Source organism: Coffea eugenioides, chromosome 6 (genome assembly GCF_003713205.1).
Source record: "Coffea eugenioides isolate CCC68of chromosome 6, Ceug_1.0, whole genome shotgun sequence".
Taxonomy (NCBI): domain Eukaryota; kingdom Viridiplantae; phylum Streptophyta; class Magnoliopsida; order Gentianales; family Rubiaceae; genus Coffea; species Coffea eugenioides.
Window position 1 is genome coordinate 2,434,140 of NC_040040.1, and position 14,609 is coordinate 2,448,748.

At 39.1% G+C, this 14,609-nt stretch overlaps 2 protein-coding genes across 2 annotated transcripts; one reads left to right on the plus strand and one right to left on the minus strand.

Annotated features, from left to right (window-relative positions):
- Positions 1–976: 976 nt before the first annotated feature.
- Positions 977–6,439, plus strand: LOC113775507. Its single transcript, XM_027320414.1, has 3 exons — positions 977–1,010; positions 1,992–2,303; positions 4,910–6,439. Exons 2-3 carry the CDS (start codon positions 2,049–2,051, stop codon positions 6,041–6,043), a joined length of 1,389 nt encoding a protein of 462 aa, XP_027176215.1. The 5' UTR covers positions 977–1,010; positions 1,992–2,048; the 3' UTR covers positions 6,044–6,439.
- Positions 6,440–9,308: 2,869 nt separating this feature from the next.
- On the minus strand, positions 9,309–13,563 carry LOC113775145 (protein OCTOPUS-like). Its single transcript, XM_027319904.1, has 2 exons — positions 11,070–13,563; positions 9,309–9,868 (listed from the first exon to the last, which is right to left on the minus strand). The coding sequence occupies exon 1, from the start codon at positions 13,201–13,203 to the stop codon at positions 11,077–11,079; it is 2,127 nt and encodes a 708-aa protein (XP_027175705.1). The 5' UTR covers positions 13,204–13,563; the 3' UTR covers positions 9,309–9,868; positions 11,070–11,076.
- Between the last annotated feature and the right edge of the window lie 1,046 nt (positions 13,564–14,609).

Here is a 14,609-nt window from a genome sequence, read left to right on the forward strand (position 1 = left end):
GGTACAAAATCAATATGTAAGAAGCGAAAGTTATGGTTTTATATAGGATTAATTATAATTAATTCCTTAAACTATATTCCATTTCTCACTTTACCTCATAATCTTTAAATTCTATCACTTGTGTTCCTATAGGATAAAATTATTCTTTCATTATTTTGACTTTTTATTTATCTTTTGTCCCCCTTTTCCCTTCATTTATTTCTTTTTCTCTTTGTTCTTTCTTCTCTCTTTCATCCCTCTAAACAAAAAACTTCATTTTAACAGAAAAATTTATCTAAAGTTTGTAATTAGGTTTTTTGGAACAGAAAATTTTATCTGAAGTTTGTAATTAAATTTTTGGGATGAAGGTTTGAAAGGCATTAAAAGCTAATTTTGATTTTTATATTATGTCATATGTTGTAAATTACAATCAATGATCGTTAATCAAGTTATAGATTCATCTTGTGATCTTCTCTTGATAATAAAATGAAAAATTGGAATAGGAAGGGGAAAAAGTAGAAGAATTGCACGGTCAAAAAATGGTATTTCAGGGAAGGGGTTTGAATATTTTTGTAATCATTTGAGAAAAACACAAATCTCTGTAACCTATGTTTTTTAGTTTCAATCATGGAGATGAAATTCCTTATAAGAAAGAGGAAGAAGTAAACAAAAAAGAAAGAGACAGAGAAAATAAAGGAGAAATGAAGGGAAAAGAAAATAAATACAAAAGAGAGAAAAAATTAGAATGATAGAGGACTAATTTTATCCGATAGGGGATAAAATGAGATTAAAAAAAATTAAAGAATAAATTGAAAAATGAAGTTTACTAATTGTAATTAACTATTTTATACATATGATGAGAGGCGTAAAAGGGATCAAGCTAATACGTATTGGAGTATTTATATATGATTTTCACTTTTTAACTTATCCGATCAAGCATTACCTGGTTGGATGGAATTCGAGCGCCTAACAAGAGGGCCACTAACAAGGAGGACAGTGCCGTAAGAAAAGTCGCAATTAATCCGCCTGAGGTCCGACCTTTTCTTTTTCTCTTTTGTTTTATTATTTCCCGTGCCCTCCACACACGCCCGCTCGGTGCCTCGCTGCAAATCCAGCGAGGCCACCATTGATATCCCAAACTTGTATACTCCATAGTTTATTTCTTTATTTAGATATATATATATGTATATGATGCATAATTAAGATGTACTACAATAAAGCATACAAGTAGATGATAGAGTATACTTGTGTAGCTCTAATCAACCAAAACATAACTTCAATTACTGTGTCTGCAGTAGCCCCGTATTCTTTACTAGATCCCATCGTCAATTTTTCTCCCTGCATCATAAATATACCCAAACACCCACACGTTGAAGTATAGAAGATTACGCGGTTATATGCATGTATAAATATAGATTTATTAATTGTTCTTGGTAGCTTCAATTATTAGAAAAATAGGGCTCTTTAGTCTCTGTGTAATTGCATTTGTCGGGTGACCATTGTTTTCCGACGTTAGGGTTAGGGTTTCATTAATCCAACCTGATAGTTTATTCCGTCTCTCTGTGTGTGTGGGGGGCTTTTTTTTTTTTTTTTTTTCTTTGCTTTATTATTATTATTATTTTTTTTGGGCTGTGGTTCTTGTTTATTAGCATTTTTTTCCCTTGGGTTAAATAGCTAAATGCGGTTTTGTTTTAATTGATTTTATAATTTGTTTTTATTGTTTTTGTTTTTATGATTTTTTGTGCAGTGGAGAGATTGGGTGCTGTGAAGAATAAAACATTGCAACTCCTTAACTTCACTTTACTGGGAAAGCCTTTTTTCCTTTTTAACTGGGAAAACATGAGCTTAACGTTCACTCAAATCGAATATTTAATGGGCTGAACTGCATTACAGTAATTATGTATTTTCTGGGATATGTTTCCTTCCTAGGTTGAGATCTGTTGTATACGAGGTGAACCCAAAACACTGCTGGGCTATGACAATGCTGGGTATATTTTTTTCTATAATTTCAGGGTTGGATTTAGGAGAGAGTATACAAGTCCGACAACGTCTTGGTCGACGAGACTAAGATGACTGGAAAATTGTCGGCCAGGAGGGAGGGAAGAAACAGCAACAGTGAAGATTCTTTACGGGAAGCTGGCAAGGTTATGAAAGAAAGCTCAGTTTTCGGACAATACTCGGATGCAGAATTGGTAGCTCAGCTGAAAGGACTGGCTCTGGATCCTTGTAATTCAGAATATTCACAGAGCAAAATTCGACCCTTGTGGAATCAGACTATTAGAGTGCGCAAGGCTATGGCTATGGCTGATATGGAATTTCCTCGGGTGAGATTTGAACTCTGCTACTTTTTCAAGAATATTTCCTTGATACCTTTTTGTTTGTGCGGTTTTGTACAATTGGAAAGTTGGTTGACAACTTTTTTCTTCACATAACTGTTCCTCCGAAATCTTTTTTCATAACCGTGTCTCTAACCCAAACGATGATGGTTTGCCAATGGCGAAGGGGCCACAGGGGAACCTAATTCTGTAAAGAGAAAGACGAGCCGTCATTTTATAAGATGACTTTGGCACTTCTAACTGGACCCTTCATCCACTCTTATTATTCCTTTTGGTCTCTCGGGTCGTTAACGATCTTTAGCCCATTCTTCTAAGTTTCTCATAGCCTAACTCTTTTGTTAAGGAACAAAGTACTGTAAATGCTTTTATCATATTGCTACCAGTATAGGTACTTGTGTTAATTCCTCTCTATACTCTCTTGTTGCTGTAACTGATTGCGTGTCGAAGGATTTGTTGCACATGGAGCCATCAGCAAAAGTTATTTTTGCCTGTGCCTACGAGGATTGATATCAGAAAATGCTAAAGTTATAGCCTGAAAAATGAATCTTTTGGCACGGTTTCATTAATAAAATTTAGGTGCAATTTTCTCTTCATGCAAGCAACAATATATTGGTTTAGTAATAAACTATATATTGAACAGGGTTTTTTGTGTTATACAAGAACAAAATAAAATTTCTCTTAAAAAGTGTCAGGTTAATTCTTTTTGTCCCTCCCTTATGAAGAATATCTGTTTGAATAGAGGTGGGAAAGTGAAGTAAAAGAAAATGAAAATTGTTTTCCAGTTTACGCTTGGTTGTCAAGAAAAAGTTTGAGGGAAGATGGGAAGTTAGTGACAGTTATTGGCAGTTATTATAATTTTTGTATCTAACCAACCTTTTTACTTCAAAATCCTACAAATTTTGCAGGACACAAAATGTAGGAAAGTGAAGGAAAATGAAAGAAAATTTTTCAACTTTCATGTCAACCAAACATGCATGAAGGAAGTAACTAACTTTTCCACACTTTTCCTTGCAAACAAACACAATGTTAATGGTTTCTTGAAGGTGCTTTTCTATTTCTATTGCTTTCTCCAATTTAAGATTGTCAGGTTTTAACCTTTTTTTCTTTTTCGCTGATTGACTTCACATGTTTTTGTTTGCATAAAGGCAAAAGTTTTCCGATACCTGGTCCAAACAATAGAAATATACTTTGTAGAGTCTTCAATAGTTTTTAGAATCATTAGTTCTGTCTTAAGGTGTTTACATTTTGTTTCACGATTTGATTTCACAAAATCTTGGGGGTGTCTTACTGCCATTATAAGCTGCTTTGTTAATGCAACTTCACATGAAATTCTCTATCCATATTTACAGTACAGGATGCTATTGGTAAGTGTTATGCAATCGCTGCAAGACTTTTTAGTTGTTGGGAGAATGTGGTTTGAAGAAAACTTTTGCATTAGTGTGTTGATTATAAACTAATGCCTTTTCACGTGTCAGAAATTTGGTTTTAATTTTTTTTTGGTGTTGGTGTGTTGGGGGGGGGGGGGGGGAGTGGGGCTGTGGTTGGTGTGTGATGGTACTTTTTATATGAGATAACCTTCATCCCTTAATACAGCAGAGATTGCTGTAAGATGGTCACACTTACTGACAAAGCATTGTGTTTTTTTCCCAAATTTGGGAATTTGTAGTCTGCCCTTGTCATTTTGGCATAGGCCTTAGGTGGTACCTGCATTCATGACTGTAATGCCAACTTGGCTTTTTTTAACATCTATTTTAGATTTTGCTCAAAATTATATTGGTTTATCCCTTCATCTTCTGACTTGTGAGATGGAGAATGCCCCAATTTACACTGCTGTGGTCTCAGTGCACTGTATAAAGGATTCATTTATTGAGATGGCTATGAAATATGTAGCTGCCACACAACCTTTGAAGTCTAGCTATTAAACGCCTTCACTGAAAGTGCAAAGCTGGCCTAGGTTCCTGCTATTATAACAGGAATCCCCTTCAATCTATCTAGCAGAGCTTCTAAAGTAGAAGGGTTTGCTATTTTAAGGCATCCTTTTTAAATTTATTTCATGAGCTATTGGACATAAGTCAAATTTCCAAGTTGTTTCTTGCATTGATCCTTAAAATGGATCAGTTACTGTTGTAATTTAAGTTTTGTTTTTTGGCTCCCCCCCGGGGGCCGCCCAGCGGGGTTAGGGGTGCAGGAGGAGATTATTAATATTTTATATATGAGATGATACTTCTGATTTATGAGATAATGTCTTTTTAACTTCCTTTTCTGCCTTAAAGCATGGACTAATTTTAATGATTTTTACTTTGTACATGTAGCTTGTTCAAGAGTTCCAATAAGCTACCTATTCTGAAATTTGCCAAGGATGATAAACTTTTAAATAGCAACATGAATGTATTTCCCATTCCCAAAGCAGTAGAAAACTTTATCCAGGCATAGATTCTATGACATTCCATTTTATAATTTGCTTGTGCATGATTAAGATCCTTCACAAGTGAAGTTTCTTCTTTCATAATTTTCAGTACATATTCCTCTCTTTTAGGGTAGTTTCTTTATTTGATTTCACCGATGGAATTTAGCACCTATCTACTCATTTGCAGAGAAAGCGGAAACTGCAGCAGTTGTTAAAAGCTCTTCCTGGTTATGGTTCAGAGTTATCTAACCAACAATGTTGGACAAAACTGAGCAGAGGGCAGGTCTCGCATGCATCTTCCGCTTCATGCTTCTTGAGTTCAGTTGAATCTGCTGAAAGTTTTGACCCAAAAGTTCTCTTGGAGTCAAATAGTTCAAACAGTTTATTGACCTTTGAGGATGATTTTCTGGAGAAGCAGATATATTCAGAATCTTCCTTAATGTGTGAACCTATAAACTGCAGTCCCTTTTGGAAGGATGTGTTTTCTTTAGTCGATTCTGATGAATCAGTGAATTGTTCAAACCCAGCAAGTCCTGGGAACCTGACATTCCTTGAAGTTCCTCCTCTGAATATGGATGACATTGGTCAGCGCTCAAAATTAGGCGCTTTTGATGATCGCAATCAAAAACATCTTCAGCCAACTCGGCGATCAATTAGGTTGTTGAACTTCATTGGCGACAATCTTCAAAAAATGGTTGTCCCTGTTGGGCCTCGATTCCAGGCTGAGGTTCCAAATTGGACTGGCCCTTGCTGTGATGAAGATTGTGATTCTGATAGCTCAAGGTGGTTGGGTACCCGAATTTGGCCAATTGAAGGCAGAGAAATGAAAATCACTACTCGAGTTGCTGGTAAAGGGAGACCTGAATCTTGCTCTTGTTTGTCCCCTGCTTCGGTCGAGTGTGTTCGACGCCATATTCTCGAGGAAAGGCTACTCCTGCTATGTGATGCTGGTCCGGCATTTTTCAGCTGGAAGCTTGACGAGGCCGGGGAAGCAGTTTCAAAATCATGGACATCAGAGGAACAGCGTGATTTTGAATTACTTGCTAAAACAAAATTAAACTCAACTGGAAAGGACTTCTTGAAGCATGCTTTGAAGTGCTTTCCCTCGAAATCACGAAGAGCAATTATTAGTTATTATTTGAACGTTTTCATTCCTCGACGGATGAGCCTGCAGACGCGGTCGACTTTCAGCCAAGTCGACACTGATGAGGATGAGGTGGAAGACTCTAATTACCTGGGATTTCAGCGAAAATCTGAAGGCAACGCTCCTATCGGCGGTTGCAAAAACGTGAAAGCTCGATTCCTGCGTCACCCTTCGTAGCCACTCCACTTTTAGCCTTCTGAAGTTACTAAAGAGTGGACGTATGTATATTCATGGAGCAGTTGGCTGCGCAACAACCTGATGTTGCAACCCAACTTTTTGGGCTCCCTTTATATCCAGGCGATCAGTAGAATTTTCCATGGGTTTGACAGATATCAGCACCTAAACTCCCCAATTTAATTTCCATACATAGGCCAACTTGACTAGTTGCTAGTTTTGGCATAGAGTTGGCTTTTACATGAGGATCGATTGTCACGAGTGCAGTAGTAGTTGATCATATGATTCTTCCGCAGGAACGTCCTGCAGTTGCAAAGTTGAAAAAAGACTTGAAAGTCCTACTAGATTTGCTCCCATTATGTCCTTGAATCAAAGATGAGATCAACTAATTCCCTCGACTGTCAAAAGGAGGAGACAATGGATGAGTTTTTTAAAGTTTGTATAACTAACTAGGCCTTCAATGATCATAATAAATCATAACCGGGAGTTTAGATGGATAATGAGCCCCCGGAATCGGTAAAATGGCTATCGAGAGCCCCATGAAACCGAAACTGGAATCCTTACCATGACCTGTGAAACAGTACCGTCCAACTTTATTGCCGGCCGTAAAATAGCCCAAAGTTGAGAAAATAACCTCGATACTAAAGTTATTCATCTATAGGGGAAGAAAAAAAAATTTTGCTCATCAATCTTATCCACAATAAGCAAGACAGAAAGGAATCTAATGAGCACCTTTGCTCAATCTTTTCCTTTTCTCTATCCTGCTTGAAAGGTTTAGAGTTTTTACAAAACGAAAATTAGGCAAAATAGTCTGATAAACGGTATGAATATAACTCTATTTAAGCATTAGAAATCCTACATTCCTCGTTTTGTTACTGGTCTTGCGTGTTCCAACTCTTGTCAGAGCTCTAGTAATCAAGCGGAGCATCCAAAAGGATTTTAAAATTTTTATGTAAACTATTATTGATCGAGAGTACAAGCCCTGCACTTATGGTTAAAAACATACGTAGCGTGTGTTATTGCACTGTTTCTGATCAAGATTGACATTTCTTTCTGAGGAGTGAAATCCCCTTCCGCTTAGCTAGGAATGCACAAGCGTTGACGTTTGTAAATTCAAAAGAAAAGGGGAAAAAAGGGTCATCGACTTAACTCGGGAGGAGAAGTATTTTGATAAGAGGGGTAGAAGAGAGAGACCCAAAGGAAGAGAAAGGGTGGTCGGGGGTTGGGTTGGGGCTGTGGTTTGATTGATTAAAAGAAAACTGATAAAGATAAAAAGAACAGAACAGAAGAGTGTTTCGTTTAATGTTGTTGGTTTGGGGATGGGTTGAGGTTGTTTCCAAAGTTATTCATGGTACAAAATAAGAAGGAAAAAGAAAATGAAAATGGCTGTGAGCTATATATGATATGGTAGTGTAATTCACAAACGAGTGTGAGCCTGAGACGATGGCGAAATGCAGTACTAGGAACAACAGCATGGGTCATCCTGAATTTGCAATAATAGCAGCAGTTGAAAAGAAAAGATCTCTCGAACCAAGAAGAAGAAGCCAATAGGCCGGCCGAAGGAGAGTGTGTGAAATGTTGAGAACAGAACATTAAAATGGCGAATGATTTATTTATTTAGTTGCTGGCCCGCGTCCGGAAAAAATACGTTGCCATCAAATTCAATGCGGAAAGGACCTTAGAGTGAAAAAAAGAGAGCAGTAGCCACCAGACCGAAGAAGACAGCAGCAGAAGGAGAGGAACTAGACATTCCATCGGATAACGAGCCTCTCTCTTTTTCTTTTTCTTTTTCTTATCTCGTTTCTTTTGCGACTTTTCTTTCTTTTCCTCCCATCTCTCTCCTCTTTTCCTTTTCTTTAGCAGAAGTATGCCTTATGCAGCACCCCCCACCGCCATCACGGATCATGTTGGGATGTTTTCAATTGCCACTTTTTTTGACTTTTAATGGCGAGTTTACACTCTGATCGCGAGAGCTTTTCTCGACAGAAGAACATGATCATGATCTCAATCGTAAGACGATACTCTTTGCTCATTACTTTTGCTCCCTCTGATTTTGCGCTAAGCAGGAACAAAATTCTCGGTTGATTTTAGGCAAGTGATAATTGCTGGCTTTGATTTTTGTTCCTCCTTTTTTCATTGATCTGATTCTTATTTTTGACTAGCACCCCTTTTTTTTTTTTTTTATCTTCTTTTCGGTCAAAAGCTTGTAGCTTTCCCTTACAATTGGTGGGATGGATGGACTCCACCGTCGTCTTTCTATTCCGGGAAAGGCCTATCAAAGACAACTTTTACCAGTACAGAACTATTGCTTACTACTCGATTGTAGTACTTAAATGTAATGCAAGAACCAGCTAAATCCTTGCTCTGAGAGAGGGAGAAAATGGGCCATAAAAGTGTTACAGATGTATAAGGCATTTCCCGTTAATGTAGATGGAGAATGATAATACTCAAAACATCCCTCTTAGCTGCCTACTATTTTGATTAACATAACATTTTCATCTGAAAGGTGTTTGTGAAGCTAAAATATCGTCATGTATTCATGTCCCATTTTAGACACATCTTCACTTTTTGTTAACCTTTCTATGGGAGGAATTTTTATGCATGGGGTGTGTTACTAGGGGAGTGTTTGGATACAAATATTATTATTATTTGAGATGATACTTGTTTTTTTCAATATTTTTTTGATAATTTTAATCATCTTTTTAAGCTCAACTCACATGTATCACATCATAAAATATATATTATACAATACTATAATAATTATTTCAAATAATACTCTATCCTGTCTAAATAATGCTCGCATCTTTATAGCACTTTATGATCAACTTGCCTTCAAAGGATATCTTGATTAAAAATTAATAGTGAGGTGTAATCTCAAAGGGAAGTGTGATATTCACACCACTATTTTAACTTGCTACACTCTAATCCACTCACTCCATGGCACGATAGCAAGGCGTGAGAAAAATTAGTTTGAGAGTACAAATATCACTTCCCATCTCAAGAATTATAAAGAGACTAGCAAACCCTCGGCATACACATGAAGCAAAAAAAAATTCCGGGAAACAGTTGCTCATGCAGGAAGTGAAATTACAGTCCTGGAATAGTAGCATCCCCTCATCACAATAGAGCCATAAAGCATAAATAAATTTACAGCTTTGCTTTTCTGAAATTTTCACCAAACATGGAAACGAGTTTTTATGCATAGCGCATCACGAGTCCTTTACCGTATAACTCTCCAACTCCAAAATTCTCGTATAGAACTCCACTATTGGTGCAATTAAGGAATGCCTTTGCTAAAGAGATCAAAGTAAGCAGAGAATATGCAACATTAAGGTGGATATTTACATCCCAAAGAAACCAAAAAAAAATAAAAAAGAAAGAGGAATCAGCGCTAAAATACTTGTATATCACATTTTTCAACAAATCCTCCAATATATCCCCTCATCAACTTGTAATTGCAACTAAAACGCATATACCCCGCCCAACCCCAAAAATAATTAGACAAACATGTCGAAGGATAACAGAAATCAAGCGAAGAAGAGATGCCTTGTGGACCCCCTCTCCCTCTGATCCGCCTACATGCCTGATTCAACTAAGTAGTCTCTTTTCAACCAGTTTTGCCTTCCGAGTTCCTCATATGCTCTGTTCCTCATAGCTATTCACCACCTTCATTCACCTTGAGACACCCTCTTACCACAGATACAGGGAAGACTGGAGTGACGATCTTCAGCCTTTAAGCATGCCCAACTTCATGTCCGCCCGCAACTTTGCTATCAAGAAGAATGCACCGACTTCCCTTAAACGCAGGACAAGGTTAAACCAGCCTTCCTGTAACATATTGGGAAAAATCAAACATACGTTAAGAGAGAGAGTGTGTGTGTGAGAATTTATCACGGCATTAAATAAAGTCCAAAACACACATTCATCATGATCCATGTCCATTGACAAGAAGTTAACTGCCTTGACACGATACATAAAAAGATTTTATATTTTGGGTTGATGTCCACTATTTATTGTTTTGAATGGAGTAAGAAACAAATATTAATTTGCCTTAGAAACAAATTGCAATGATGAAAAACGCAACAGACAGTTCTAAGATCCACATACTACAGAAACACAGCATAAGGATTTAGATTAAATTAATTAACCTTGTCCAAGTTGCATGGACCCAGAAACCGGCTTCAGTAGTTTGCCAAAACAAGTAGAGTACAGGATATTGAAGTGCAAATTATTCAAGGACCTTTTAGAAAAGTTATTCCCAAAACGAGCTGTTCCTCAAGCTCACTCTAGATTTGGAGACCCGTCTATGCAAAAGAAGACCTTCACTTACGTGAAGGGCCGAGTTTGTCTCTAAAGTGGTTATTGAAGGTTGAACTTGGACCGGTGTTCTTGGTCTTTATTCACAAGTTCCCTTTATGTTTTCCTTGACCAGTTCTTGTTTATCAATTGATGCCTTCAGCACATTAACATCACCCAACTTGGAATACGCACATTGATTCATTGTGTCTTCTTGGTAATATGCAAAGCACAAAGATTTAAATTAAGCAAAGAACAACTTGGAAATTAGAAAATGGACCACCATGAGCTATGAAAATTCTCTGCTGATCACCATATTTTTACGAATTCCACATCAACAAGGGATGACTGATATAATTTGTTCCAATATTGTGACGCTACAACACCCTATAAGTGGTTTAAAATTCACACAGAATGATTACTTCCTAACAAAAAAATGCCCGATGGGGTTGACCAATCAGCAACCGTACAGATAACAGTGAAAGGTGACCACTTGGGACCAGAACAAGCATGACGAAGTATGGACGTTAAGGGTAACATTCATGATAAGGAATTTCTAAAGACAGTATCAGGATAGAATGCTCACTGGTAAAGTATTCTGGACGCCAGACTGTTAGATTTAGCATGACCAAGATAATTTATAATGCAGTAATAAAGCCAAAAATGATGGACAACATAAGTAGAGATCAGACGACAAAACAAGAACAAGGAACCAAAGAAACAACTTCAGGACCTTAGTCTCAGTATAGCCGAAGTACACTTCTTGCAATTGTATGAGAGCCATTTTGCCTGTTCTTTGCCGGAGCACCTCTGCGGCTGCTGCTTCTCAGGGGCGTCAAGTAAAAGCGCAGGAGGCCATGATCCACATTGTTCGGCGAATATCTGGCACTCCTATTCCTATCCAAGATGAAGTCGTCTCTCCTCTTCTTGCCATTTCCATTCATCTCCATCCCCAATCTCCTCACACTTCCAAATGATCCCCCAATATAACTTGAATTCCTCCAGCTCACACTACTGTTACTCCGAAACACCTTTCTATTGATCCCATCTTTCACTTCACCATTACCCTCCCGCCTTAACTCCTGCCAAGACTCTGAATATGACCTTTCCACCCCATTTGCTTTACTATCCCTGTCATCATCCTCATCCTTGTTTCCACCATTTCTCCGGTGTATAAAACCCCATATTTTCCAACTCCATCTCCTTGATTTCTTTGGCCCCTTTCCTTCTCCATTCCCAACCACCGAAGCATTATCTCTCAGACTACGTAATTCAAAAGTCTCAGAGTAGTCATCCCTCAAAGAACTTGAGTTTGCATCCTTGGAATCCCTTTCGGCAACTATAACCTTTGTCCCATTCATACAGTCCAGATTAGCAGGCAATACCGTAGCATTAGAAGCCCCCTTCATCTCATCGATCTCCGCCACCACATCAGCCGCAGTCTTCCTAATAGAACTAGACCTATCCAGGCTCTTCCTCCTCCTGGAAGAAGAATCCGAATAATACTCCCTAGTCTGAGCAGACCCTCCCGGCACAGCCTCATCGTCATTAACGGGGCAATTCATCCCAAGGACATTGGGCTCCTCCACCGGAATCTGAGAATCAGACCTCGAAACGTGAACAGCTGGGGCATCTTCCACGACGGACAGCATGGGTGGCATCCTCGGAAAACTCCTCCCAATCAAGTACCCGTCCCAAGAAGCCCGAGGCTCGTCGAACGAGTACCTGGGATCATCAAAGCTAATCCTCCCGGCGTCAAGAGAGAACCGAGGATCAGTATCACAAGAACGCCGCCCAAACCCATAATCCGCAATCTCGGACTGAGTCTCTCTGTACTGCCTGGAAATGGGCTTCTCCACAGGCAATGTAGCCGATAACTCGCCGTTGCTTCGCTTCTTCATCTTCTGCTTGCGCCTCCAGTTATGCCATTTCTTACTGAAAACTGAGGCAGCTGACCAGAAACTCCCCGCAATTTCTCTCACTCCGCCTCCTCCAGAAGGCTTCTTCGCCTGAGAATCGAGATCTATATGATCTTTCATGGGCTTTATGGTACTAAAATCCACCACCTCTTCGTCTTCTTCTTCCACGATCTCCAAATTGATGTCTCCTCTTTCTTCCACAACAGGAGCTTCCTGAATTGCAGCTACAGGGGTGATTTCATCAGACCCGATGTTGTTGTTATTGTTGTTGTTGTTGTTGCAGCTGCTGCTGCTATCGTAACTGCATTCACTTTCGTCGTTTTGAGGCTCCTCCTCTCCTTCTCCTTCTTCTTTGGACTCAAAAACGGGTTTGTTCACAAAATCATCATGGGTATCTTTGGTGAGGATGGAATGTTGAGGATTTAAAGAAGAGGAAGAGGTAGAGGGTTTGGCGGAGGTGGTGACTTTAGACTCGTTGTCGAGAGTGAAAAGGGACCAAAGCGTGTTGCGGACACGAACATCGCAGGACTTGCGTTGAGGCTCGAAAGCGCCGGAGAAGCTCAAGCCTAGGCCCTCGTGCTTGGAGGCGGAGAAGGACTTGGTGCGGCGGAGCTCCGGGAAAAATGAGGCTGGTTTGGAGGGTTTAGGAGGGGGCTGTGGCGGGGGGTTAGTAGTGGTGGTGGTAAAGGAGGCGGAGGGCTTGGAGGAAGAGGAGGAGAAGAGGGATTTAAGGGCGGCGGCAGCGGAGGAAGAGGAGGTGGAAGGGCGGCGAGAAGAGGAAGAAGGATTGGAAGAGGATTGGTCGAGAGTGGTGAGGCGCTCGCAGAGGCAGGAGGGGCAGAAACCGGTAAATTGTTCCTGAGGGTGGCGGTCACAGCTGAAGGAGGAACGCGGAGGCTGCGGCGGAGGAGGAGGCGGAGGTGCTGGGTCAGCAGCAGTGGGATTCATAACCGGTGGTGGTAGTGCGAAATGCCGCCCAGTCTAGTGCTGCTCATACTACTATTTGTAACTGCTTACATTCACATAAATTCGCTACATCTAACTCTGGAATTTAAGAGAATGTTTTTGGTTAGGATTCTTGGGTCTGTGCGTGTATTTGTGCGTGTGAATGTGATTTTGTGTGTTTTTCCCTTCCTTCTTTTCTTCCTTTTTTTTTTTTTTCTTTTCTAACGGCCAGTAGAGTAGAGCGAGGGAACGAGGAGTCTAGAGAGGAGACGGAGAGAATTGAAGGGAGAGAGGTCAAAGGCCCAAAAACAAAACAAAACTCCCCCAAGGGAAAGGGAAAGGGAAAGGAGGACGACAGGACAGGACAGGACTCGACACTCGAGACTCTCTAATTAAATTAGGCTTCAACAGAAGAGAGGAGAGAGGACGAAATTAAAGAAGAAGAAGAATCAAAGGGAAAATCTCACTCACTAATTAGTAGGCTGCTTTTCTTTTCCTTTTCTTCACCCTTCTCTCTCTCTAACAAATTCTACTTTTCCCTTAGGATGCTTTTTCTTGGCTACGGACACTCCTCCAGCCGTGAATAGACTTTCTTATCCCTTTTGCTGCATTCAATGTGCATTCCACCACTGTTCCTCTTTCACTCGCATTTCATTTGAGCAGTAGGCACAAGTGTCAATGCCTGCGGCCCGCTCGGGAGGCTTCTTTTCTTGGACACAGGACAGTATTAATTACTTCCCCATTCCACCGCCCACCAAAATAGTACTACGTATCAATCCATTTATTTATCCAAAGACAGAGAGATTTGTAGTGCTAGACTGCTAGTACATTTTGATAGTCCATTTATTTTGTAATAATTATTCCCTCAGTCCTGTTTTTCTTTTTCATTTGTCTCAAATTATAATTTACTTCTCAATTAAAGAATATAATTTTTTAAAAATTTTTTAAATATAAACTACCTTATTTAATATAAATTATTATTGAATATAACCTATCCCATTTAATATAAAACGATGATTGATTCTTTCTTGATCATCAATTCAAATTCCCATAAACCATTAATTCAAGTTTCCATGAATGATTAATATAAAGTTGTACTTTATTTAATGTAAGGGTGTTTTAGAAAAATAACAATCTAAATTTATTTTCTCAACAAAGTTAACTACTTTTTCTTAAATTATGTGAAAAAAAACTATGACCATCAAAATATGACAGAGAGAGTAAATAAGAAGCGACTAATAATACTTCATTAACAAGTATTTAACTACCGAGTTTTGACTCCGTGCCACCTATTGGTCAGGAGGGTTTAAACCCCTTCTATAATGAAAAAATTCAAAACAAGTGTCAGAACATTTTTTTAATCTAGTCGAATCCATAAACCTGTTAGTCCTTTATACGTTCTCTTTAAA

Coding starts and splice junctions, on each gene's coding strand:
- LOC113775145 (XM_027319904.1), bottom strand. CDS start 13,203: ATGAATCCCACTGCTGCTGACCCAGCACCTCCGCCTCCTCCTCCGCCG.
- LOC113775507 (XM_027320414.1), top strand. CDS start 2,049: ATGACTGGAAAATTGTCGGCCAGGAGGGAGGGAAGAAACAGCAACAGT. Junction 2,304..4,909: donor CTGATATGGAATTTCCTCGG/GTGAGATTTGAA, acceptor ACTCATTTGCAG/AGAAAGCGGAAACTGCAGCA.